We start from the raw sequence: 27,300 nt of genomic DNA on the forward strand, positions 1-27,300 counted from the left end.
TAAGTGCTGAGTCTGGGCTGGACAGTTTTTGACTCCGATAGCTAAGGACTGGAAAGTTCAGGATTCTCTTTTATGTTGTGATAGTTAATTTTGAACTACAAAAAATAGTTAATACAAAGTTATTCTAGAGAGTTCCTTAGTTAGCTTTTGTGTTTTTGTTTCTGCCTTTTCAGGTGCCTACCTTTCCCCACGTGTGATAAAGGCACCCAAAGATGGGCAGAGTGTGAACAGTTAGCAGCTGTTGTTTTAGAAGCTGCTGTATCTTCAAGTGGGCATGTGCCTCAGGAATTTTCAGCTTCTTGTTCCTGCTGAGTTCCAACTTCCCTCACCACAGGAAGCTGCTTTACTAAGGTAAGATGCTGTTCATCAGCTGGCAGAAAACACTTTAGCTTGCGCTCTGGGAGGCCATGTTTTCTGGCTTTTCCTGAGTGCCTACCACTCCACTTAATGTCAAATTTAGGAAAGAAAAATATTCTGCTGCATTATTTTTGAAGACTGTCTCACTCTAGCTACAGGGAACCTGTGTGTTTAATTCTAGATCACGTTCTTTTTGTACAGGCTGTCTATCGAAAATTTAGATGTTGAAATACTACAAATACAGTGTCAAGACTTTAAAAAAAAATATGTACAGTTTCTGAGAGGAGTCTTTCTGCCTTATTTGCTTACCTTCACATTTCCTTATATATGTTTTCCTTTAGAGGTTTGCATTAGTTTGCAACATATAGGCTATTCCATGAAACAGTCTTGTTACCAAACAGACCAATTGTAACAGATCTGTGTTTCTTGTGGGTTTTTTCAAGACAGAAAACAGCAAAGTAATTTGGGGCTTGCTAGCTCTTCTTCTTGTACAACTGATGGGTGTTTTCCCTCATTTTCTGATATATTAGTATTGGGAATTTTTTTCATCTGTGACAGTTCAGTGAATTTCGTGATGGTTCACACATTAGATGTATTCTTTCTGGGTTTCTAAGGATTTGCTTACATTTATTTTGTCTGCTGTATTTCCTTTGTCTTATCTATACGGTCAATGCAAAGAAAGGGGTAGTTGGCAGACTCCCAAAGTCCTCTTACTCCCATGAAGAGCAAATTGAAGCAAAGGTAACTTCTCTTGTGCATCTTTACCCCCCTTTTTTTTTCTTTTCTTCTATTATTTTGTAAATTGGATTTGGAGAGGATTTCTTCCTGCCAGCAGTTCTTCTCACATCAGTAGTAACAAACTTGTTGCAACAGTGGTATTCTGGATGGCAAATTGTTAGGAAAAAGAGAGTGGTGATGCCAGGATAAGTTCATCTGATTCATCCATGTAGTTTGTTTGTTCTCAAGCAGGACATGGAGCATTTGGAAAAGAGATGATGCTCTGGCATGTTTTGTTGCAACTCTTCTTCATATTATTGCTACTGGAAGGATTAATGGTGAAACATTAGCAGTCCAAATCACAGAATCACAGAATTTTCAGAGTTGGAAGGGACCTCTAGAGATCATCTAGTCCAACTCCCCTGCTAAAGCAGCATTGCCTAGAGCACATTACTCAGGACTGCATCCAGGCGGGTCTTGAAAATCTCCAGAGAAGGGGACTCCACAACCTCCCTGGGCAGCCTGTGCCAGTGCTCTGTCACCCTCACCGTAAAGATGTTTTTCTGTGTATTTGAATGGAACTTCCTATGTTCTAACTTGTGCCCATTGCCCCTCGTCCTGTCCCTGGGAACCATTGAAAAGAGCCTGGCTCCATCCTCCTTCAACCCACCCTTTAGATACTTGTATGCCATAATAAGGTCTCCCCTCAGCCTTCTCTTCTCCAGGCTAAAGAGTCCCAGCTCTCTCAGCCTTTCCTGATAAGGGAGATGCTCCAAGCCCTTAATCATCTTAGTTGCCCTTCGCTGGACTCGCTCCAGCAGTTCCCTGTCCCTCTTGAACTGGGGAGCCCAAAACTGGACACAGTATTCCAGTTGTGGCCTCACCAGTGCAGAGTAGAGGGGGAGAATGAACTCCCTCGTCAAATATTATTCTTCAGATCACAGGCCTGCAGTACCATCATGAATTGTATGCTACATGCAACTCAAAAATTACGTACAATCTAGGTAAGCTGTGTTTCTAGAAGAATGAGGCAAAGTACCTTGTGTTCTGCCATATCCCAAGGTACAGGTAATTCTGTGTAAATGTTAGGTTTGTTCAATATTGTCATTGCTGTTGTAGGAGCTCTTAGTTGATGGTACGCTGCACAGCAAATTGTGTTTGTAATTATAGATTTCCTAACTTCAGGCTGTCTTTCTAGCTGCTTGGAGAAGAAACTATAGCATTTAACACTATTCTACTTCTTGCTGTTTCTTGCCTATTTTTTTTTTATATATTTTTTTTTTTCATTGGGGGGAGGTAGGGAACATTAGTAAAGCTCTAGATACTAGCCTTTCATTAAAATAAAAGAAAAACAATTCTGAAGTGCTGCTAAGACTTTTTTTTTTTTCTTTTTAGGAGAATCTGATGAATTGTACGCGCCCAGGTTTTGTGGTGTGTTGAAAAGGCTGCGATTTGTCTTACTACTTGCTTTGCTTTTTGGTTTTGCGTGATGGAGGTAGTCCTTCCTCGGAGTTCTTGAACACGAAGAATACAATCTTGTACACCATTACAAGGAACTGAGAAGCACAGTTGGTTTTCATTTGTTGGCTGTCATTTGACTTTAGCATCTCTTCTGACCTAGTTCTAGCAGCTGCTGTTTCAAGAATTTGAGTTTTATCTCTTGCTAAGATTCTTCTTATAGTTATTCTACTATGTTTACTTCTATAGAGTAGAACCTTACTACCTGCTTGAATTGAAATATGATGTTCCAAGTGGTCAAGAATACTGTTCCTTACATTGTGTTTCTTGGAATCGCTATTGGTAAAGTGGACAGAACTTACTCTGATAAGATAGAAGAGTTTCTAGGATGCGTCTTTTAAATCCCTTCAGGGATGGTGACTCAAGCACTTCCCTGGGCAGCCTGTTCCAAGGCTTCACGTACCTTTCAGTGAAGAAATTTCTCCTGTTATCCAATCTAAACCTCCCCTGGCGCAACTTGAGGCCGTTTCCTCTTATCCTGTAGCCTGTTACGTGGGAGAAGAGATCAAAACCTATCTTGCTACAGCCTCCTTTCAGGTAGTTGTAGTGCTGAGGGACATGGTTTAGTGGTAACTTGGCAGTGCTAGGTTAACAGTTGGACTTGATTGTCTGAAAGGTTTCTTCCAGCCAAAACAATTCTATGCTTCTATGTTTTGTGTGAGGAAGAATGATAGTCCTGTGGCATGGTGTTCCAGCTTTTGTCTGCATGACTGTTATTTGAAAATTCAATTTACTCTGTATATCTTTGTGTTCAGTCTTACTGTGCAGCTGATAAAACCTCTAGCTAAGCTTTTTCAGAACATAGTTGAAACATTTTATTAACTATATTAATGTTTATTTTCAGTAGTTACTTGCAAAATGGTTCTCAGTTCAAACTCAATTTAACCTGGTTACAATAACAACCATTTTACTTCTCACTTTTTATGATCCTTTTACTGTTTCTGTTTCTTACGGCTTGGATATTGATATGATATATAGAAAAAAAATAATTGAAGTAATTTGGAGTTTTCCTTGAGCCAGTATAGGGAATTGTGCCTTTGTTACTTTCACATTTTCTTGTAGCTGTTTTGAAATCTTGGGTCTCAGCATTTGGATATTGGAGTGGAAGCACTGCATAGCAGTGTTTATTCAAAATGATTACTGTTGAATCTTAAGATCAAAAATATCTGTGCTATGTAGTTGTAAAGTGGGTCTTTATCTTGTTTTGCACTTTTTTGAAGTTAAATAAGGATAACAACTGCATTTTTGAAATATGTAAGTGTAGTGCCTGACAGAGACATGTGTCACCAACTTGACTTGTATCCTGAAATTTTGACAGCTCTATCCCAGTGCTTTACAATAACTTGAAGTATGCAGTGAGAAAAGGGTATATCTTCCTGCATTCTTACTATTTTCCTATACCATCTCTTACAAAATTGACCAGATTTATCTGTCTTATTAAGAGAATAATCCTTTAGGAAACTTTAGGGTATAAAACTAAATTAGTGTGGAACTGGATGATCTTTAAGGTGCCTTCCAACTCTAGCCATTTTAAAAGGCAGCTCTATTCTCAGTGTAATTTCTGTTGCAGTTCATCTATTGCAGGCAGCAGCTACTGACACTTGTTTTCTTTCTTGATTTTGAAGCTTGAACTGTATTGTTTGGGGACTCTGTCTTCAGCAGTATACTGAGACCCTTCACCTGGCTTTCTCTCCAATCCAAGTCTCTTGTCTGTTGCCTCTCTTCATATCCTGTTAGAAAATAGATGTACCTCAATTTCTTTTCATTCCTAGGTTTGTGTAGATACTAATTTGGCACCATAGGGCTCATTCCATGTCTTTTCTGAATCCCAACGTTGCGGGGTTAGGCTGGAAAGACTTTCACGAATTTAACGTCATCATCTACCTTTCGACAAGTGAATGTTTAGCTCCCATTTATGTGGTCTATGATTGACTACCCCAGTCATTTCAGTGCTGTGGCTGTAATTGTTGTCGGTTTGAGGGTAGGTGGGAGCAGTTAAAAACCTGACATCAATGTGGAAGGTGGAATATGTGGTTTGCCTTGCAAGCCAACTTGGAGCTTGTAGTCATTTGAGTGAGATATGGTGTCCTTCTAAGGAAGGTGGGGGGTAGATATTAGCAGTTAATTGAAGGTTTCTTCTTGTGCCCAAGGGAGGGTGCGTTTAACTTCCAGCATGAACTAGTGCTTCTTGAGTTACTTGGAGTAGTCTGAGGCAGGGTCAGGGTCTGTGCAGTTAAATGTACTTCACTTAATATCCCAAAATAAGCAATCTAAATCATATTTGGGATAAGCAAGAGAAAAGGATATCCAAAGTTCACTTTACTTTTGACTAACCACAATAATGCTCAGGTCACATTGGTTTATGTGTGTGGTAGTCTAAAATTTTAAATATATGTGACGTGTCTGTGTATGTATATCTATACTAGGTACACCAGAAGCCATAATTTCTAATTACTACTACTGATTACCGGAACTGCAGGTAGTGAGTGGGTGTCTCAATTCTGAAGTTTGCTTACTGCTGCTTAGTCTGAAAGCAAATTTTGAAATTTGCTTAGTGTTGCTGAGCCCCTGTTAAGAGAACATGATGGAGGATATTATTTCTATAGGGCTGTTGGTGTATGCAGGCTGTTGTGGGCTGCCTAGCTAGGTAGAAGTGGAGTATCCAGCAGACAGGAAGGGATGATATGTAGAGAGGTTTGAGGACTCTCTTGACTAGAGCAGGTATTATTTCATTTATTAAGAATGTTTTTTCTTGAAAACAATATCTTTCTAAATTTGGGGTGTTTTCTTCCCTCTTTTCTTCTTTGTTCTTTCTCTAAGCTATGTGAAGGGATTTTATGTGAAGCTATTATTTTGAAAGAGAAGCTAGGCTGGGGCTGTATACATAGGGACCAGTGGTTGAGACTGTAGTAAAGGAATATTCCAGGTTTAGTTTGCTCTCTGAAAGGCTTCTTGAGGATAAGTTAGGTGGGTTTGTCTCTTTCTTGGTACTGGTCTGAAAAATAGTTCTAATTTTGTATTTCATGTGTTGGATGTTAAGTGCCTTAACAGTTATGAGGTTCTCTAAAAGAAACCAACGCAGGTTGCTAAGTAATTTTCCTTTCATACTCCTTTTATTAAGAGTTTTCCTTGGTTTTCTTAAAGCAAAACATAGGGTTTGAAGAACAGCAGTAATGGAAAAAATAAAAAAGGTAACAGATTATAAAAATCCTTCTCAGTTGGTGTAGACATCTGAGTTTTTTCTCTAGTGCTGATCATTTTTAATTGATATTTTTATAGGACCAGCTTACACTGACATATCATGGCATCCAACAAATTTGTCATTAAGGTAAGTAGAATGTCATAGGTTTCATTAAAAAAAAAAAAATCTGTAATACTGCTTAGAATGTGTGTACATTGATTTTGAAAATTAATGATGAAGGTGTGCGTCCTTCAGACTTCTGGTCATAGTAGCATGGTTTGTATCAGCTTTTCTCTCTCTTCGGAAGCAAACTTCTTGAATCGCTGCTGTATCATGGCAGAGTGTGTGTGAGGTCATCTGAAGATTAAAATCATGTAACTAAAAGTGATTAGTTGTGTAGTTAGAAACTGCACGGATTCTGGGTAAAACAGTATTTGCTACCGGAAATAAAATTTAGGGTTGATTCTTTTAATGTAGTCTTGCAATATTGTTTGTGCACCTCTCAGATAATCTAAGAGTTCCTAGTTTAAGGCGTAGCAATGTTCTTAAAATATTTATCACGGTTGACTTTATTTGTGTCTTGTTTTCCCTTCTTTTACCATTTTCAGGGATTAGTTGTCTTATATCCAGTAAAATGCTATTGCAGTTTATTTTGCAAACAGTCTCTGACTTTTGGTTATATATCTGAAGAGTAATGCTTTTCAAAACATTCTGTAATAAACATAGCACTTCATAATTCTTCTACCATAATCATATTGGCTTATCAATAAATAAAACTAAATGTTCAGTAAAAATTGTGAAACCTTCTCTTTCGGACCTTCTCTCTTCTTTCTGTGTTCCTGTATGTCTAGGATAATTTAGGTAATGCATACATTTCAAAATGGTTAGTGCAATATATTATTCTCTTGGAAGTGTTTTTTCCAGGAATTTTCTTAACATAAGAGACTTTGTCCTCTCTGGATAAGCTTGAGTTTTTAGAGGGCAGCTACAAAAACCTTCCTGATGGATCAGGCTCTGGGAGCTGTTGAAGCGTGGTCTTGTGGGTAACTAACCTGTTCAACAAGCAGACCAAACATTTTTTGTGTCCTATGTGTTCTTTTTCAAGGAAAACTGCTGTCACTTACTGGGACGTTTGCTTTATTTTTATTTTTTTTTACTGTTTAACTTGATTGTAAACCTTAATAGTATCATGTCTATAATATTCACTGCTTCTGAAGTGATGTCGGAATTAGGTGAAATATCTTTCATTTTGATCACATTTTAGCTGATATTCTGAGCCTATATGGTCTGAGTCTATAAGCAGAAAGTATTCCCACTTCTCTCTGCAGGGAGAGTATAGAAAACACTATGTTCTTAGTTTTAGGTTCCTTGTGTTTGAACTGAGTCTGAAAATGTTTCCTGTGTGCCTTGCCTTCTACATTCTCTACTTCTAAGTTTTTAGATTTTGCAAGCATGTTAATCTTTTTGGTAAGAGACTGAAAAGTACAGCTTAATATTCTTTCAAGTCTTAGCTGACTGGAATGTAATTGAGAGGAAAACACCTATAATGTGTTTAATGGCTTTGCTTCTTAACAGCATGTATTTTATATGAGAATCTCTGTACCTCCAATGGTCAATTATTTTCAGTAGAGGGAGTAGTTGGCCTATTTTTGAAAGGTGATCCTAAGCTTAGTTTTATGGGCAATTAAGAGCGATTGAAATAAAATAATTGATGCAGTAAAATAGCTTTAAACCTTGACACAAAAACTACAGTTAAGTCCTAAACACGCTTTCTTCACTTGCCAAGTGGCTGGATGCCATAGTGTTGTGATGTGCAATAGATAGTTTATGCAAGTTAATTTGATAAGCAATTTTCAATTTTAGGAAATATTGATACTTCATAAAGTGCTGCATGGTAAAGTAGCCCCAAATCTGGAAAATAAGACATATGAATTTAATTAAGCTTTCTATGTGTGTTGCTAAAATATTTTACTGCTGTTCTGAGAAATAAATCTTAACTTTAATTGGAGAGGCTTAAAGCAAAATCATGAAAGCTATATGGATTTGAAAAATAATATCACTAGGGCCTTGTTTAAAACATTGGACAAACTAGAAAGAATTGCTCTTCCAGAATTGTGTAAATTGACTTTATTCATGCCAAACTGCAAAACTAAATATAGTAATTTTTATGGATGTAATAGAAAAATTTCATTTACTGTTTTTTGCAATTCGTTCATTTGCCAAAGACTGAAGACTTTAAGTTGTTACCATATTTCAATAGCTCAGCTCAATTGGAAGTGTTTTACTTTGCCGTTTCCTATTTCGAGAAATTAAGAGCTCTGTTCTGTCTCAGATTTGTAGGCGCTTGCTAGCACATATCTTAGATGGAGATAATTGTAGTTTCAGTGTTTCCTCTGGTCACCCAGCACACTCTGCAGTCAGTTTTTCAGCAATGTTTCTTGCTATCAATTTAAATTATTGCATGATGGAAGTGTATATGAATCTTTTTGGTCCTTCCTACCTCAGACTTTTTGCTTGTTCTAAATTGCAAGTTCCTTTGGAGCAGTGAATGTTATTTTTTTCTGTTTCATAGTGGGAACAAAGATAGAAGTACTGGAAATGATTGGACAGTAAAATGATAGTATGACTGTAATGTGATCAATTTTCCCCTTCATTTTGCTTATGTATGTATCCTTTACTTTTTTTATGTTGATGTATCTTAATGTAGTCATTAAGATACTGATTTATAATCAAAAGCATCCTGACATCTGCCTTTGCCTGTCTTAGAAGTGCTCCATGAAAGAAAGTGTGCATGGAAAGAATGTTGATTATAGGTCTAAACAGTAGATAGATGGAAATGAAAAGGTATCTTCCTGTCAGACAATATGTTAGTATGTACTTACAGCACTGTACGGGTCATTTTAGGGTCTGCTCACAGACCTGTAGAAGGTGGTATTATTTTTGGTCTGGAATAAGAAAATGAGTGGTTTATTTTGAAGGGGCCTTTTCTGTTATTTCCATGGATGTTTAAATTTCTTAATAGATTTCTAATGCTAAAGGTTCACCATATCTCTGGCCTTTCCGGTGCTTTTGGGGTTTTTTTTAGCTACTAGTTGAAATGTAATACAGGGATAGTATGTCAACAAATATTTCTGTATGTGGTACGTCTGTTTGGATGGTTCTTAGATGACATCTAAGTGGGCAAGACAGATTAAAGTTCACATTCCTGTGAAGCATGTCCATTGAATTAGCTAATCAATATTTCTGTAAGTATTTTGCTGTCTAAGAAAGTAGTGTGTTTGCTGCTTCTTGCAAGCTGTTTGGAGAGAAAAAATCTGGGGAGATGAGTAGGTTTTATCTAAGTTTTTATTTTTTCTGTGATTCCTTATAATGAGTAATGGAGGATAGTAAATTAATTTTACTGCTATATTAAGTCCATAGATGCATGAATGCAGTGCTCTCAGGTGGAGAGTGAGAATAAGAAACACTGTTTAACGTAATGTTTTCCTATGTTGTGACTGCTCAATGTTACTAGACTGATACTACAGATGCTTTTTTTACATACATAGTTTTGAACTGTTTAGCATACTGATTTCTTGTTGGAAAGCTAATTTTTTTTAGAGTGCTTAGTTAAATTAACTAATAAATAGGATATTTTCTTTTGTCCATTTCTTTTTTCCAGTTGCAAAACTAAGACATTTATATGTGAAATTCCTGTAGTTGGAGTATTTACAAATGTTTCGGTAGATATATGCCAAGATTAAGTTTCCAACAATCAGATAGAATTTGTAAAAGTTCTCCAAACTGATTCAAGCTGTTGAATTTTACATGTCTTGGATGTTCTTATTTTTTTTTTCCTGGGTTTTTAAAAAATAAGAAATAGCTATATTAACCATTTAATGTTGTTTTGTAGGAATGGTAATCTCCTCAAGTAACATTGCTCACAATTATAAATACAGGTGGTTGGAATTGTTATGATCAAGTAGCAGCATACACTTCACTCAGCTGTGATGTTCGTTTCTATATGAATGGATAAAATATGGTACTTTTCTAAAAGGGCTTAAATGTCTTAAGAAGATAACAAGGGACCTGGGGGGCAGAAATGATTTAAAATAGGAAGTAGAAAACAATAATAATGGATGGAGGAACATCTATTTAGTTCTCTTTCTTAACTCTGCATTTAATTCCCAATTTCATGGGACCAGATATGGAATGACTAAAGTGATGAGTAAATAAGTTCCAGAAGAAAGACAGAGGAAATTGGGAGGTAGAGGGGGGAGGAAAATTAAGTGTACGGTCTAATTCTAAACCTCCTGCAGTCAGTGGAAGTTTCCTCACTGACCTCAGAGGATTAATTTTCAAGCCTAGGGAAATGATGAGTGGATGAAGAGTTGAGAGATTAAAGTGTTAGCAGAAGGAGAAAGGAATAGGAAGCCAGAGGGATAAACATCAATAGTGGAAACACTGCTTTCACGGGGATCACTTCAAATAAGGAATTAAATAATGGTTCAACTTGCATTACTTTTTTTGGTAATTCAAATAAATTAATCTGATTAGTTCTAAAAGTTCCAGTTGTGGCAGAAAATGAGGCTTTTGCTAATTGTGAGCCCTATACTACTGTGACTGTGGTATGGGATTCTAAATACACACCATACCAAGTGATACTAATTTTTTTAAAACATAATTAATTCAAAGGTATAATCGCCATGGTAATTGCCATATGCCTTATTTCTGACCAGCACTACCATATTTTATACCACCAATGTTCTGCTTTTTGGAGATCTTGGTGGTACTGCCTGCTTGACCCCCGAGTCCAGCAGTGAAGGAGGAAGGGATGGGAAACTTAGAAGCAGACTTCAATCTCTCTGAGTCCAGCAAAATATCAGGGCTTAGCAGAGATGCTGCATGGGGTCAGTGAATGTCTTGAGGTCCTGGGAGAGGCTTCAGCTTGCACTGTAGGTGAAATTCTTCAATTCTTTCCAGTGAGTTCAGACGGAGGTTAGTAGGCTGGGAGGTTAAGGGATCTGTGTTTCGTACAGTACCTGGTAATGTCATGTACGAGCAGTTTAATGATGCGGTTTTTGCTCCTGATGTTAGTATCATGAAAACTTAATATAAAATTTTTCTTATTGTTTTGTGGGGCCTCTCCCCACCATGGACAATGTAGGTGGATTCTGCTATGTGGAAGTTATCTGAGTATTTGATGTATGAGTGTGTTCTGACTAGACTATGGAGTAAAAGGGAGAAGAGAGACGGACAACACATTTTTATTCTTTCCTTATGTTTCATCCATGTGGTTCACAACTTCCTTAAAAGGAGACTATTTTTAAAAGCAAAATTATTGCTTGGTTTCAGTTCTCAAGTGGAAAAAAAAAATTATTCTGGACATTTTGTATTCACTGCAGCACTTACTCAACCATGACTTTGCAGTATTTTTCTTGACTCAATGGCCAAACTTTTTCTTAAATAATGGTACCACAGGACATGGCACCCTATTTCAGTATCCTGCTGCAGTCATTGCTAAGCATGAGCGCTGATGATGCTCAGCTATTGTGAAAACCCTTTAAACTGCTGATAAAATGATGACTCATGGTCACCTGATGAAAACAGATTCATTACCATGACTCCAGAAACTTTAGATCCCATGTAAGTGTTTCACTTCCCACACTAGTTCTTCTAAAAGGGATGATGATGCAGTTATTTTCTAACAGTTGACAGCTGCTCAATTAAACTGCGACAATGTGGTTGGCAAAAAGTGTAAATTCCAGACTTTTTTAATAATAGTTTAAGGAACTAAAAATCTGTATGAGCTATAAAGAAGTCACCAACATTATTCGCAGTGTTACTTGGAGTGTTTTTTAATCAAATTATACATCTTAGATTTCATTTACCACTACTGAATTAAGTTCTTTTTATAGTGGATCTGACCCAAACCTCAGTGAAATCAATGGGCTTTGGATCAGAGCCTGTAGGAGTATATTGGCAGCACACTGTAGCTTAACTAAAGACATACTAATATGTTTCATCAACAGGCTTCCTCAGTTCGATTTATCTGTCCTTTCAAAATGCAGTCTGTTTGTCTATAATGTCAATGTCTAAAGAAGTTAGGTTGGAAAAATATTGAAAAGTGATACAGCCAAATAATGAATTATAAATCAGTTTTAATTTCAATATGAAAAGAGTAAAATGAAAACCCCTGCGTTGCTAACTTGTGATTGCCCAGGCACTGTGAAAAGATGGATAAACCATGAAATTAGACTTAAAGTGTGTATGATTTCTGAGCAGAGAAAGGTGCTCAACAAGTAGCTGAATATAAGGTAGTGTGGAATGGTTTGTTTGCTCCTTAAATGATCAGGAGTTCCAGTGGTGATTTTTGTCTTACACTAGTTTCCGTCTTTTGACTGGAAGTATTTCTAACTTGAAATGCTGTGAGACACCATGCTTAAGAAAATCAAAATATTATGAAGTGATTTCAAATGTGTACAATTGAAACTTTTGCTAGAATGGATAATGTTGGTGTGTGTATGGGACCAATATAAAAATACTATTTTATACATATATTGACTAAGAAAAAATCATGCTTTAAAATTTAACACGTGGACTCCTAAAATTTTTTTAGTTATATCTCCATTCCTGTTTGTTTTTTCCTGTTTATGTTCCAGCTCACTAATTTCAAACTTAGATGATGAACATTATGTATTTATTCTGTGCTAAAAACTGGGACTTATCTAGTTTGAAAAAGAACGGTCTGATCAGAATTGAATATTAACTTCAGATATTAGGGAAAGAAGGTAGAAACAAGATAAATTACTTAGATGCTATAAAATCAGTCATACAAAGTATGTCGACAAATTACATATGGGGAAAGTTATGTGGGTTTTTTTTTGTTCTTGGTTTTGTTTGTTTGTTTTTGGTTTTGTTTTTTACCCTGTATCCCTCTCCACCATTTTCATTACCACAAGCAGTGTAGTAATGAAGAGGCAAAAACTTGCGGATGTAATAAATTTAGTAATAATGTCAGAAATACATTTGAAAAATGAACTACAATATGGCATAAAGTGATATCTTAATTGACAAAAAAGAACTCTTCCTATGGATGGTAAGTTCTATAGAGTTCGTCCGTATTCTAGCCCTTCTGCTGTTGCGTATTGGTCTATCCTTCTGGTTTTTAGCAGAATCTGTCCACTTTTGCCTTTGTGTGATATTGCAGGGCCAAAAGAACAAAGAATGAACATCTTTATATAATGAATAAAAATCAGGCTAGCTGTATAGGTTCATTTAGTTATACAAATAAATGGTAAATTAAGATAGGTCTTGCCAAGCCATGGTGTCTCTGTCTTTGCATATCAAGCTAAATTATTTTTTATTTCACTGCTTCATAGAATGCAGAATTTTTCATGAGTTCTACACAAAAGGCAGTTCTGCCTTCTTACTACAAAACAGTATTTGTAGATGAGAGATTTTCACTTGGGAAAGTGGGAAAAGCCTAGTTTGTGATCTTGTTCACGTGCAGACAGTTTTGAACCAAAATCTTAACTTCGGTGACTTGAGTGCTTCAAGATGATCTTTTTGTATTGGCTGTGTACGCTTTGCTGAGGAAGTATTGTCCATTTATAAATCCTTAACAGCAAATTTCATCTTTCTTGGTTTTGTACTTTTGTGTCTTTGTAACTTCTTTGCTTGTGGCTTCTTTGCCATTTCTGCTATCTGTGTGTTTTACAGACAGATCCTCTTGCATGAAATCCTAAATCTACGAGCTTCAGCAAAACAAAGATTTTATTCCTTTTTCTTTGTCACTTGCCATGTACATATTAAATAGCATTCAAGTAGGGAATCACTATGAAGGTCTTTGATCAAGTGTGCATTGAAGAATAGCTAGTTGTTAGTTTTGAGGGAGACTGGGGAAAAGAAAAGAGGTAAGGACGAATGCCATATCATCACTGGTTTTCACGCAACAAAATGTGACATAACCACAGAACATCATCTCAGCGTTTTCATGTTGTTAGCGACTCTATCCTCATTTTGCTCTAAAAACCTATGCAGTAACTAAACTAAGCTCTATCCCATGTGCAAGTTTTGGCCCTGCTTAGTTTCCAGGAAGTAGTGAAGTGCCTGGCATATCTGACACCACTCAGCTGGTGAAACAATAGTTTACTTAAGATCCAGTTAAATACAGACTTTCAAGTTCAAGCCAATATTCTCCTATTTTAATCTCAGAGGGTCGTCTTTGTTCATTGAATATACCAGTGATTTAATAGTACTCATAATGAACCAAATATACATACATGGTTGTGTTTTATCCTGCTTTGTATCATACAGATAAAGACTGATAGAAGTGTATAGCTCTGAACATAAAATATTTGCTGAACTAAAGAGTTGGGAAAGAGCTAAGTCTTGGACTATTAAAGAGGATCTGTTCAATGCCAAGATCTTAGGATTTGACAGTTGGTAGAGTCATGCAGTATATAACTTTCCTTTCTTTATTTTGACACTCCTGTAGTATAAAAATAGGAAGGAGAGTAATAGAAGTAGCACTACCATAGTGCATTGCCTTGCTATAACAAAGTAATCTTCAGTAGTGGAAAACAAATGTATAAAGAGTTATTCCCTTTGTGGTATTGTCTGTAAGTCTCTGGTTCTTAGTTTCCTGGGTGTTAACTGTCTTGTTTTCATGATCCATATCTCAGGGAATTTACAAACAATTTAGATTATAGGAGTAAGTCTGACAGGTTAGAAGTTGAAAATGAAGTCCACAGTTTAAAAAAGCAATCAAGCAAAAAAATATTCTTGCCTCAGAGAAGTGCTGAGTATTGAGTGTTTGTAGTATAATATGAAATAGATTGAATAGCAGTGACTGGTGGTTAAATTAATCATTGGCTGCCATGGGCATCCCAGGGGACAGAAATCTTACAGGAGGATTTGGAATAAAACAACATTGGTTTTATTCAGAAAATGGTTAGAATTTGTCATTAGTTTTAAATCTTTATATGTCAATTTACACATCTTTCAGAAAATTGAATAGAATATTTTATTTTGCTTATATTGTTTGGTGAAAACAGAGGGTGATGTTCAGAGATGACCTTAAAAAACTTCAAAAAACGCTAAGGAAAATGTTTCTTTGTTTATCTCTGTTCTTCACCCTGATAATTGGCAGGAATTGTCATTTGATTTGCAGAATATTTGGATGGTACAACTTGGGGTACTTGCTGATTATGAACTGAAAAGAGATTTCATTACAGATGCCCAGCATATTCTACATAGTTCAAAAAACTCTTGGCTTATTTGAAGCCATTTTCTGTGGGGCTATTAAAGATGGTTCTTGTATCATCATTGTTGTTTTACAGAGGCCTACATTATTAGGCATGTAGGAACTGTTGGAATTTAGTTTGGTCTTGTAAATTCCTGTTTGAACTATGATACAAATTTTGGGAGGGAAAAATCCAGTGATGAAGAATACAATAAAAGATACAGTAAGTTCAGAAGTGAAAAGTTAATCAGATATTATTAGACCCTACCTTTTTGTTAGAGTATCTTTTGCAAGCATCAAGAAATCTCACAGTATTTCAAGCTGTACACCTAGACAATCACCAAAAGCTCTGTTGTTGGTAGCCAGTGTTGTGACAGGCTGAGGCAACCGTTATTCACGTACCATTATGAGACAGCATTCCTCCTTTGAGCAGAGAAAGTGAAGGTGGCAAAATACAGTTACCAGATCTGTAAGTTGGCCAGGCCATTGGATCTGTAACAAACTGTTATGAATACCACTGATGATCACAGACCGTTAAAACAGTAGAAAGTTTGATCTTCACAATGGACTACAAATTCAAAACTAGTTTAGAAGGAGAAAGTACTTCTGGAATTACCAGCAGCATTGCTTGTCATATTCCTTGGAGACCCACGTGTAAGCAGAGCCTCACTTCATGTTCTATTGCTCTGCCAATTTGCTATTCCTCCTTTACACAATGATATTAGGAATAATAGATTGTCAGAGAGATTAGCTTTTTTATTAAGAAGCAAAAAATAGAAAACTTCAGTATCGCCATTAACTCTCACTAGCTGTGGGCTCTGTTATATGGAGCTTTCTGAAATGATGCCTGAATAGTAACACAGAGCTGTGCCTACCCTTCCGAGAGTGCTCCTGTTCCGGAAATAACTTCAGCTTGTATCCTCCTGAGTGTATTCCATGTAAGAAGGTGTTGTGTCCTTAACACCAGAGTTATCTACATAGATACTAGTGACATTAAATTGATGCAAATGGTAGTTTTGGATTAGGCAACATAATGGTGTTTAAGAGGGTAAACTCATTCACTGTAAACATCTACTTTATAGTAATGCCCACATGAAAGTCTCTACTGCTGATGGCTGTCACCATATTGGTACTTGCTTTTGAAATACTACTTCTTTCTCTTTGGGTTGCAACACAGAGTTAGTGGTTAGACCTTGATCAGCAAGTGGCATGCTTATTTCATAGAATCACAGAATCATAGAATGATTTAGGTTGTAAGGGACCTTAAAGATCATGTAGTTCCAACCCCTCTGCCATGGGCAGGGACACCTCCCACTAGACCAGGTTGTTCAAAGCCTCGTCCAACCTAGCCTTGAACACCTCCAGGGATGGGGTAGCCACAGCTTCCCTGGGCAGCCTGTTCCAGTGCCTCACCACCTTCATAGTGAAAAATTTCTTCCTAATATTTAATCTAAACCTACGCTCTCCCAGTTTGAAGCCATTACCCCTTGTCCTTTCACTGCATGCCCTTGTAAAAAGCTCTCCAGTGTACTTGTAGGTGCCCTTCAGATACTGAAAAGCTGCTATAAGGTCTCCTCAGTCTCTGTCTTCTCTCATGTAGTTTAAATGCCATGATATCTATAACCTTACTAGTGTGGTGAAAAAAGCAAGGTTTTTTGCAAACGGTAGTTCTGTTACGGATTGTGTGATGGAGTTTCCTGTGTAATTAAGGTGAAGATTCCAGATTTTTCCATAAAGTGAAAAGACTATGAATATTCTGTTCTGCAAGAGCTCATTCTCAGCAGTGAAGTCCTCCCTTGCTTTTATTTTCATGTTTATAAGAGCACATTATAGGGACTTACAAATTGGACAGAACCAGTGAAAGAAAGAGGGAAATGAAAAGTGGCAGGGTTGTGGGAACAGGCTGTGGAAGGTCAGTGTCCTAGGAGGCAAGCAAATTTGGGATGAGATTTCACTGCTATAACTGCTGTTGAACAGCAGGGGTGTATGTTTAACTTTTTAAATTGCAGATAAACTGCAGATTATAAGCATAAACATGCAATAATGTACCATTCATATTCTAAGGAACAGATTGCACATGAACAGGTAATGGGATGGCAGTGATTATGGTGGTGATAACGTTAGTGATGGAGGAAGCTGCTCTCAGGCCACTGGTACAATAGATGGGGACCCTGGCTGGTGCGGGCCGCTGCCGGAGCGGAGCAGGGGGTGGCTTCAGCACCAGCCCCCACCTGGACAGCGGCTCCCTGAGCCCCGGGGTCCCACCTGCCCCGCAGTCCTCCTGCGGAAGGGTGGGCTCCTCAGCATTGGGAAGGCCTGCCCTTCTAGACTTCATCCAACATTTAGCCTGACAGGCCAGTATAGATGTGGGAATTGAGTAGTGTAGCTTGGTTTGTTCCTCCCTGGCATAGTTTAGCTAAGTAGGCCCCCTCTTTGAACACAGAGAGATGGAAAGCGGTATTAGTTCGTTTCAGTTCTGCCTAGTTACAGAGCCCTACTGCTTCCTTTGAGGAAACTCAGAAGAACCCCTTTCAAGGGTCATTTACTGTTTGTTTTTATAGTGAATTGCCCTTCATACATGTTTCTTTTCTAATGACTTCTTGATCATTTCTCTAATTTGGGAAGTATACTTTGAAAGACTTTTGGTGACATGTTTATTTTTCTTAAATGCTTATGGAACAGAAACGCAACCTCATGAGGCATGTGTATCCCAAATGGAATTAGAATGGTCCCACAGTGTTAATTCTATTTATCCATTATTATATCTCTGACTTTTTCTCTTCTAACTTGAATCCTGTCATTTTAGAGAAGAAACTATTTTGAAGAACCTTGCTTTCTACATTCACATTAAAAATATAAATAGGGTGTAAGCATACAGAAAATTTAATAGGCAATTTCTCCTTCCCACATTTGCAAATGAACATTAGGGGGCCAAAGAAGGAAAATAGAACCAGAAATCTGTTTCTGACCTTTTTACACCCACTTTCTTGATAATAACCTTGTACTTTCAATCTGTCTTTCTTTTTTCCATGCGATCTTGGAAATTTCAGCCATGGGTAGTGGAGTTCACAGATAGAGGCTGGAAAGATGATGGCCTCTGCTTTTTATTGTTGGCTGTAGGTAGGAGGAAATCTCAATTAGTGTGAAAAATACTGTGAATTCTTGTTGAGTGATTAAAGAAAATATTATTGATTTATACTGCATACTTGCCTTTTATAATTGTATGTTTTATTGCCAGACATAGAATGGGAAGATGAGACCCTTTGATAAGCTTTAGCTATAGCAGTCTTTAGATATAAATATGTAAATGGTAAAGCTACTAGTTGATCACCCTGTGTTGTGCATAGCTTGCATCTTCTTTGCCCTAATGGTTTCACAGTGCTCTCCTTGATTAACCATGAGAGCAGTAGGGCTTTGTTTCTTGGTTTAAAAAAACAAACAAACAAAAAAAAAAACCAACAAAAAAAAACAACAACAACAAAAAAAAACCAAACAAAAAAACCAAAACAAAACAAAAAAGTTGCTGGTAGTTGCAGAAGACTTTCCAGCGATTTCGAAGTAAATTAGCAACAGCAATTTACCGCAGAAATTTGATAAAAATCAGCATATTAGAGGTTTAGGACATTCATGTACTAAAGCTGTGATATAATAGTTACATTAAATTAGTCTAATTTTTATTAAAACTGTAGCTTACGTGCTAGGAGGATGTGAGTGAAGTTACCATAGTTTCAGAATGTCTTGGTTTTTAATGATGATATTTTTTATTTTTAATTTCTTGAGATTTTTTTTTCCAACTTCTTTTCCTTTCTCAACAATGTAAAGGGAAGAAAAATTAACTTTTGTGAAATGAGTTCTGTTTACTGTTATAAAAGCTTTGTTTCAATTTATTTCTTAATCACTTCTTTTATAAAAGGGTAAAGATGTAGGTATGTGTATGTTGTAATGCTCATTTTAAGAAACTTAAATCTCAACGCTTCTAATATTGGCAGTCTGGCATTCATTGTAAGTATAATAGGTTATTTCATGCTGCTTCTCTTTATATTCGTGGTTATGATACTGAAATGTTAAGACCACACACAGACAACAAGGTCTCTAGCCACTTACGCATGTAAACAGTCTGGCTTTTTACAAAGTGGAAAAATATTTCTTGTGCAGTATTTTAACATGATCAGCATGTTAAAGCTCAGTCTGCAACTGTGTCAACATTTCTTTGGCTGTAACCATTAATTCTGTAGCCTCTTGATAATATGTAAAATGTGAAACTGGTTTGTTTACTACTGGGATTTGTCAGCAATTACTGTCTGCATTTAACTTAGTACTTTCAAATAGATAATAGATCAAAGAATTATTTTGCATCATCACTGGTTTTAGTAAAACAAAGGTGGTTTGGTTTTTTTTTTTTTTCAGCTGGCTTTGGGCTCTTTAAAGGCACATTACAGCAATAAATTTTATAAATATTGTTCTTATATACCTGTTTGATGTTTGTAGGCATGGGTACAATGTATTAAATAAGATTCTGTAACTACTATTTGACATGAATTTAGCTATAGACAAAGGATCGTACATCTTTCAGGCCTCAGTTACTGCAAGACCTGGCATGGCTTCAACATAGCTAGGCCATTTTCTTTATTTTTTTCTAATTAATGCATGTTTTCAGCATTCTTATTACCATTGGGTACTGCAAGTGCAGTGGTCATGTGCAATATTATCTAAGCACCATATCATCTTCATCACAAAGAATTGTGAAGACTACGAGTTCTGATAGACTGTTCTTCATTTGTTTATAGTATGGAGCTAATAAGAATAAGATGACATAAAAGCATTTTTACAGATGTCATATCTAGTCAAGTAATAAATACTTGTTTTTATATAGTGTCTTTTAGATGTGTTCTCAAAGTCTTTATTAATATATTTATGAATTTAGTTTCAGTGTATCCTTGAGGTTTTACAGGTAACAAAAAAACCCAAACAAACCCCCAAACTTACTAGACATAGCTACAGAACTTTGTTAAGGATTTTTTTTGTTTACTTAAAAGTAGGCTGTATAATCACTAACTAAAACTAGCTGCTGCATCTGAGAAGGTTGCCATTAATTAATTCTGTGATCTCAGGGGCAATTTGTTAAAATATTGGCTTTGCCATTGGTTTGGAAGTCTCCCCACCATGTTACAGGCATCTGGGAAAATCAGTTTATGTTCATTCAGTAGATTAAATTTTTCGTTAAGAAACCCTCTACTGAGAGTGAATCTCCTGTGATCTTAGTGGCCCCTGCTGGACCAGAGATTTAGAGGGGTAAAGATGGAGTCTGTCTAATTTGAAAGTGAAAAAGAGAAAGGGTGGGATGACTTAAACAAAAAAAAGAAAAACCACAAAAAACCCAACAACAAAAGGCAAACCAAAACCTGCTGAAGATCCTTATTATTTATGGAGCAGAGACTGGGGGTAGCTGGCATGAGAATGGGCTGCAGGGATTCAGTATTTTGGGTGAGGAGCAGAGACTGTTATGAGAGCAGTGGAGCAGGAATGAGGAGAAAATTAATGATGGACATCAACACTGGAGTGGGGATGTGCAAATAGCATCAAACTGAAAGCTGAACTAAAAGGTTGAATGGAGAGAAAGTTAGGAACAAGGCAATAGTCTCCTGCTAGCCCTCTTCTTTTTTTTTTTTTTTTTTTTTTTCATTTTTTTCTTTTTTCTTCTCCAAAGTATGGAGCAGGGGGAGTAAAATAGGAATTGGTAATGGCTCAGTAATGAGATGAGGATTAGGAGTAGTAAATGATATTCAAACTGATGGAAAATCTTGAGTGGCAAAATGACAAGATTAATTGGTCGAAAAACTGCTTTTGGCAGCTTGAAATAGGGAAGAGATTAGGAATATCCAGATGCTGAAGTGTGTCATTTGGCGGGGATGATGGGCACAATTGTCTGCTTTATAGTCTGTGCTCTCCTTTGCACCCTGGAAGGAGAACTGAAGGCCCCTGAAGTGAAACAAAGCCGCAAAATCTTTTATATCTCTCCAGTATTAATCCAAAGAAAGCATGATGGTTTGTTGTAGGTTAATTGTATTGATTCAATTGGTAGAGACTTATGTGGTGCTTCCAGTCCTGCTAATTTCCCTGTGGGAGTCAATGTGTCACCATATGGGAGATTTTGCTTAATCAGTTTTCCACCAGCCCCTACCAAGGTTGTATTCAGAAACTGTTTAACTTAACAAATTTAGCTGCGGTCGTCTAGGAGCATGTCCTTGTCCTTTTTTGAAGACTTTCTGTAGTATGTTGTGGTTATAATATCACTGCTTCATGGTGGGCATTTTTCTTAAGAAGAGATGAACAGTATATGTGAAAAAATTCACAAAAAAGTTCACTACAGTGTGGTATTCTTACAAGAGCAAGTCTTTAAAGTTGTACTGAACTGGAATATAGGTAAAGTATTCCAGGAGTCCATTTTTCAAGACTTTGTTAGAAATTTCAGACCTGATCTTGAACATTTGTCTCCTAGCTATTCCTACTTTTAATCAATTAATGGAAGAAAAAATAAATTTGGATAATCTCCACATCCTGAGTAGCATAGAAGGACACTGCTTTTAAAATACAAATGGGACGCCTTATAAAACAGATTTTTCTAATTTTTATTTTATTTTTGCATCTGCATTTATACACATTTCGATAAAATGCTAGATCTTTTATATATTTCTCTTAATGCTTTTAAACACTTGAATATTTACCTGAATGTTTCAAAAATGCTTGGTTGATAAAGTTGCAAATTTTTTTTAGGCTGTTATTTTTCATTGTTTTTCTGAGGCATCAAATATAAAATTTTGGTCTGTGAAAGACTTCTCACTGAATACTATCAATTAATAATTTTGATTTTGCTAGTCATACATATTCAGCTATTCATGACCTATTGTATAATTTCAAGAAGATATAACTTCTGTTAAGTTCAGAATGACTTTTTATCTATTAATTTTTACTGTAACTATTTCAGTGTAATCTTCAGCCTAATAAAGGAAGGTTGAAGACCATATTGAAAAACTTTAAAGCCAGCAAGATTTGGAGCATCAAGCACTTTTATCATGTGATAATCATTAATATTAATGAATTAAAATGTTTATACACCCTGGTCTAGTGTTCCTCTGATGTTAATTACTTTAGATCACATAAATTCATTCTTGATGTCAAGTAAGGAAATATTTCCTTTTCATTTAACTGTATCCCTTAGCAATATGGTAGGTCTTATTAGTTAACTAATAGTATGTAATTTTGCTGTGTTTGTTATATACAAATGCTTGTCTTTTTAAAAAGCTGTTACTTTGTTACTACTTTCAAGTGAAAAATAATATAAAGATATATATATATATAATGGTGCTATGTAAGTATGATGAAGCTTAGCAGCATTCTCAGACATATTAAAACAAGAGGTTTGGGTTGTTTTTTTTTTTTTTGGTCTTCTGCTTACTCATGTGAATCAGATAAAATGGACAGTGTGTTCACTTGTTCCTGTCTCTGTGGTACTCTGCGTTCCTGACATCCAGGAACTGTAATTTGTCATGTGTTGTCATCACTGTTTCTTCATTCCTTTTAAGACAGACAGTTGTGAGGTTAGCATACTATCAACTTTTTTAATTTAAAAATGAGCTGTTGCTTTTCAAGAGGTAATTCCCTCTCATTCTGTAGTTCAGGTGTTTTTTCTGTTGAAATCCATGGGGAAAAATAGGGTTTTTTACTTAATTTATAAAGTGTACTCTTTCCTATGTTGGCTTCTTAAAAAGATGCAGACATGTAGGAAGTGAACAATCAGCCATAGCAGTCTAGCTTTGCAGATATTCTTTAGTTGGCATAGTCTTAGCCACTACCTTTGATAGGTGATTTTTGCGGTATGTGAGAGTTCATCCTTTGGTTTCACTCCTGTGATTTTCACACTTATAATTGTATGGCAGCTGTAGCTTTTTTTTTTTTTAAACCACTGAAATCATGTTATATTAGTAGCATCTATCATCGTGTATTTTAATATAAAATTTTTGACTCCTGGTAGACGTTGCTCAAACTCTATCAGAAATGTTATTGCTGTATACAAAGAGCCCATTCCATCTTGTCAACCTGTCTTTTTGAACTTCGTGGGTTTCCAATAACATGGGTACAGGTGAATATTGTAACAGGAAGAAAAGAAACTTTCTGACCTGTAATATGATCTGTCTATTGGAAGAATGCTTCATAGATCTGTTTTACCTTCTGCAGGCAGTTGATAAACCTATACACAGGATACTACTGTTGCACTGCCTTTAGAAGAAGGGGGATGTGTATTCCCTAAAAATGACCCTGAAATTCATGGCTGGATGTATTGAGCAAAATACAAGTAGATTTATGGTGTTGAAGCTGATGGCAAACCTTTAAAACGTTGTGTGTTTTCTGGGTTTATTATTCATCTTATTCAACTGGTTTAAAAATTTAATCAGGAACGTGAAACTTCTACTGGATCTGCTTTTTTTTACATATTGGCAAGTTTAAAGATCCTGAAGGATACATTTTGTCCTCAAGTACAAGACATTGTCTCTAAGTGTGTGTCTGTAAACCTCTTCTGCTTCTATGCAGAGATGTTAGAACGGCAGAATTTTACCTTGTCTTTTAAAATCTATTCCATTGCTGCTACTGTTTTTGGTATCCTTTGTTTCTGTAGCTGAGATGGATTTTTTTTTTTTTTTAATGACATTTTAAAAAAATACTTTTTTCTTAAGCAGCTGTAACCACACATACATTCAGGAATCTTTATTTGTTAAAGGGATCGTGAAAACAAGGTAATTAAACATAATGCAGCAGTGTAAAGTCTGTAGTCTTAAAAAAACTGCTTCTGTGTTACACCAAATTGATCTTTAGTTCTGCTGTTTCTATGTGAGTAAAAGTGCTATTGGCAGATATGGTTTACATATTTAGATTCATGGAGAATTTTCTTCTAAAACTTCCAACTCTTTCTTGTGTTATTAGACTGTAAGGGTATATAATGCAGTTGTTATTTAGTTTCTCGTGTGTACTGAGTGAGAGTGCTTTTTGAAAATCCCTGGAAAGCAGACCTAAATACAAATCTTGTAACATTAAAACTCCAATGAAAAAGACTCTGGCAGGTTACACTTCTTCCATGCTTCTGTGTTTCCTTTGAAAGAAAGAATTTCCCAGATGGTCATGGCAGAGTACTGAATGTGACCAGTAATTTTATGTAAGCATTTAAGTTCATAGCCCCTGTCAGAATTCCTTATTTGGGTATTGGATTCTTTGCAAAGGGTTTTTAATTTTTTACCACTATCTTTACACTATTAAATGAATGCAAGTTGAGGGTAAGATTATCTGCAAGGTCGTAGTGAAACTTAAAGCATGATGGACAAAGTATACTTACTGAGGTTGGAGCTAGAGATAAACACACAAAGGAAAGTATATGGCCGTACTGATAGTTATAAATTAAGTGTCAAGGTTTCAAATCTGGGAAAGTATCATCAGAATTTATAAAGTTCTATTTAAATAGTCCATTCTCCTCACTTCAGACATCTGTTACTGGTTATTGTTTGAGTGACCACCATGTACATTATACAAAAAGGAATGTGTTTTTTGTAAGATCTCTGCTAATGTGGCAGATAAAATCCCAGTGTTTGATAGCAGTGCCAAAGGGCAAAGAGGTGCTGAACAATATTCCTCATCTTTACCATAACTTTCCTTCCTGGAAAAACAGGCTTTGACAGTGGGAAAATGAAGACCGAGATAAGAGGAGGTGGAAAGAGGCTTGGGAACTGAGAGTGATATAGACCAGAACTGTACTTCAGCAAGCAGGGGGAAAAGTTTTCTCGTAGGCTGATGCACCAATAATTATTTTTTTGTTGATTACAAATTTGAGTTGTATCTTATTGATAGGGTAATAAATTAAAAGGACTAGCAAGTTAAAAAACAGTTGTTTTTGTTGGCGTGTAGTGTAAACTGGGCCTAATTTTTACAGCTCTGGCAACTGATCATTGACTTTTTTAAAGAAAAATGCACTGTTTTTATTAATGCAAAATGCTGTATCATTCTCAGAATTTAATTTTTCAGAGAAGCAAAATCAAAACTGATGAAAATTTTCCCTTTGTGTGGTATGAAGTAGTTGACAGCGATGATTGTCTTGGTTTTATTTACTATGGGCATTAAATTGCAATGCAGCAGGTAGGGATGTTTGCATGTAAACTGTATTTCTTTCCTCTTACAGAGCTAAGCAGGTAGATACAAGTTATGGAAAATTACATGTACTGCAGACAAGTTAAGTAATTCAGTTTTAGTTTTCCATTTTAACATATTGCTGGATAGACATAAACCTTGCAATGATGCAAGATTTAATTCAACTAGGTGGCATCTTAGATGCTCGTTATTATGTGGCATGCCTTACTTTGCTGAGCTGCTTTCTTCTATCAGTTTTACTATAGCACTCACCTGTTTAGAAGATGCACTAAGGAGGAATTGTGACCTTGGCAGGCCTGGAGAAAGTCTTCAGTGATGAACTTAAATTCATGAAAAATGTCATGAAGCATTGGGAGACCTATGGCAATTTTTTGAGATAGGCTTACTGAAGGAGAAAAAGAATCTGATAAATGTAGAAATATATGTATCTTTGGTTAGAAAATGATAAAAATAAAAAGATGTTAAGGGACTGTTTTACACCATATTATCATCTTATGTACAGAAGGTCAGGGTTTTTTTCAGCAGTTTGGTTCAGTATGAGGGGAATCTGGGAGACGACTGAAGCAGAATTAGTCTCCTGAGGGAGAAAGCACTTGCTTGAACATGATTCTCTGTATTTGCAGAGAGGGTACTTAGATGCATTTGCAGAGTTTTGCTATTTACTAAAATGTCATTAAAAAGCCAATATTTTTGAAACAGATGCATTAACTTTGAAAACTAATTTTCCAATTTCATAGTGTTCTTAGCTGCAGAAGAAAACAATGGGTTTTAATATAGCTGTCTATTTTAGTTAATTGGTACTCTGCACTGGAATAAGTACACAGAAAACCAGATTTTAGCATATGTGTGAATAATAAACTTTGGCAGATCTTGTTCTTTTTAAACTGCCCTAGTTCCATGTATTTGAGAGTGTCTTGTATGATAGGACTAGAAAGTTGTCAGATCAATGTCTAACATCTGTAGCAGGCAAATTAACGCAAACTCCATTAAGGCAGAATGAATGGATATAAAGATTTGTGGAGTACATCAGGAAAAAGTCAAAATACCCATTGTAAAGAGAAGTCATGCATCACAGCCTTCTGGCTTCTTTACAGGAACAGGTGAATGTAAGAAACAGGGAAATCTGGTTGCTATAACCCTTTTAGATTCTCCAAAACTGATTGACAGGGTGCCTTACCAAGGTCTCTTTTAAGTGAGCTGAAAAAGAAGGTCCTTTCATAGATTACCTGGCTAAAGGATAAAGATGTATGGTGGCAATACTGGAGTCAAACGGGGAACTCTGGGGTGGACAGTTTGTATTTGTAGATGATCTGAGAAGGGAGCTGAATAACAAAGGCTTACAATGAAGTATTGCAAAAAATCTCAAGAGTATTGAGTGGCTGTACAATTAAATGACAGATGAATAGGTAAATGCAATGGGGGGGGTGGGGTGGGTGAGGGAGAACAGCTTCAAACTTATGGCTGTAAGTGATGGGTCCTGGACACAAGACCACCACACAGGAATGACTTCTTAAAGTTCATAATATTTTCTAAAAGGATCAGCTCAATTCACAGCAGCATTTTAAAAAGCAAAGTCAATGTTGAGAACTAGTAGGAGCAGAATGAAGAAAACGTAAGTAATAGCATCACTGTGCCATGGTACAAATTGAGGGCACATCTACTTGTTTAAACACTACATATGCTTATAGGTCTCCTTTATGGAACTAAGAGAATTAGCGAGAGGTGTGGAACTTCTTCAGTATAAGGAACAATTTAACTTCAGCCTGAAAGAGAGTAAGCTGGAGGTGGGCGGGAGGGGAATAATAGTGGTCTATTAAATCATGGATGGCAGGAAGAGATAAATAAGAAATGACTGTTTGTTCTAATTTAACAACCCAAAGGTATTTAATTAAACCAACATGATAATTTGAAATGAACTAGAAGATATAATTCCTCGTGTGCATGTGATCAGATTGTGGGACTGCTTGCCACAGGATATTGTGGATGTAAAAATTCACCCAGTTTTATAAACCAGTTTAACAAATTCTGGGAGAAAACAGTTGCTGTTGACTTCTAAATGCAGATTTAACCTATGGGATATAAAGTCCCAGAATCTTACATTGCCAAATGT

At 36.3% G+C, this 27,300-nt stretch overlaps 1 protein-coding gene across 1 annotated transcript in view; it reads left to right on the plus strand.

The window, feature by feature from the left end:
• Positions 1-312: 312 nt before the first annotated feature.
• The window catches only part of SLX4IP (SLX4 interacting protein), a 77,314-nt gene continuing 50,326 nt past the window's right edge, over positions 313-27,300 (plus strand). Inside the window, 2 exon segments of the mRNA XM_082481128.1 lie at positions 313-351; positions 5,872-5,920. Of these exon segments, the coding sequence (XP_082337254.1) occupies positions 5,894-5,920 (27 nt within the window). The 5' untranslated portion in view covers positions 313-351; positions 5,872-5,893.

The sequence above is a fragment of the Vanellus vanellus genome, assembly GCF_965231255.1.
Source record: "Vanellus vanellus genome assembly, chromosome: 3".
Taxonomy (NCBI): Eukaryota; Metazoa; Chordata; class Aves; order Charadriiformes; family Charadriidae; genus Vanellus; species Vanellus vanellus.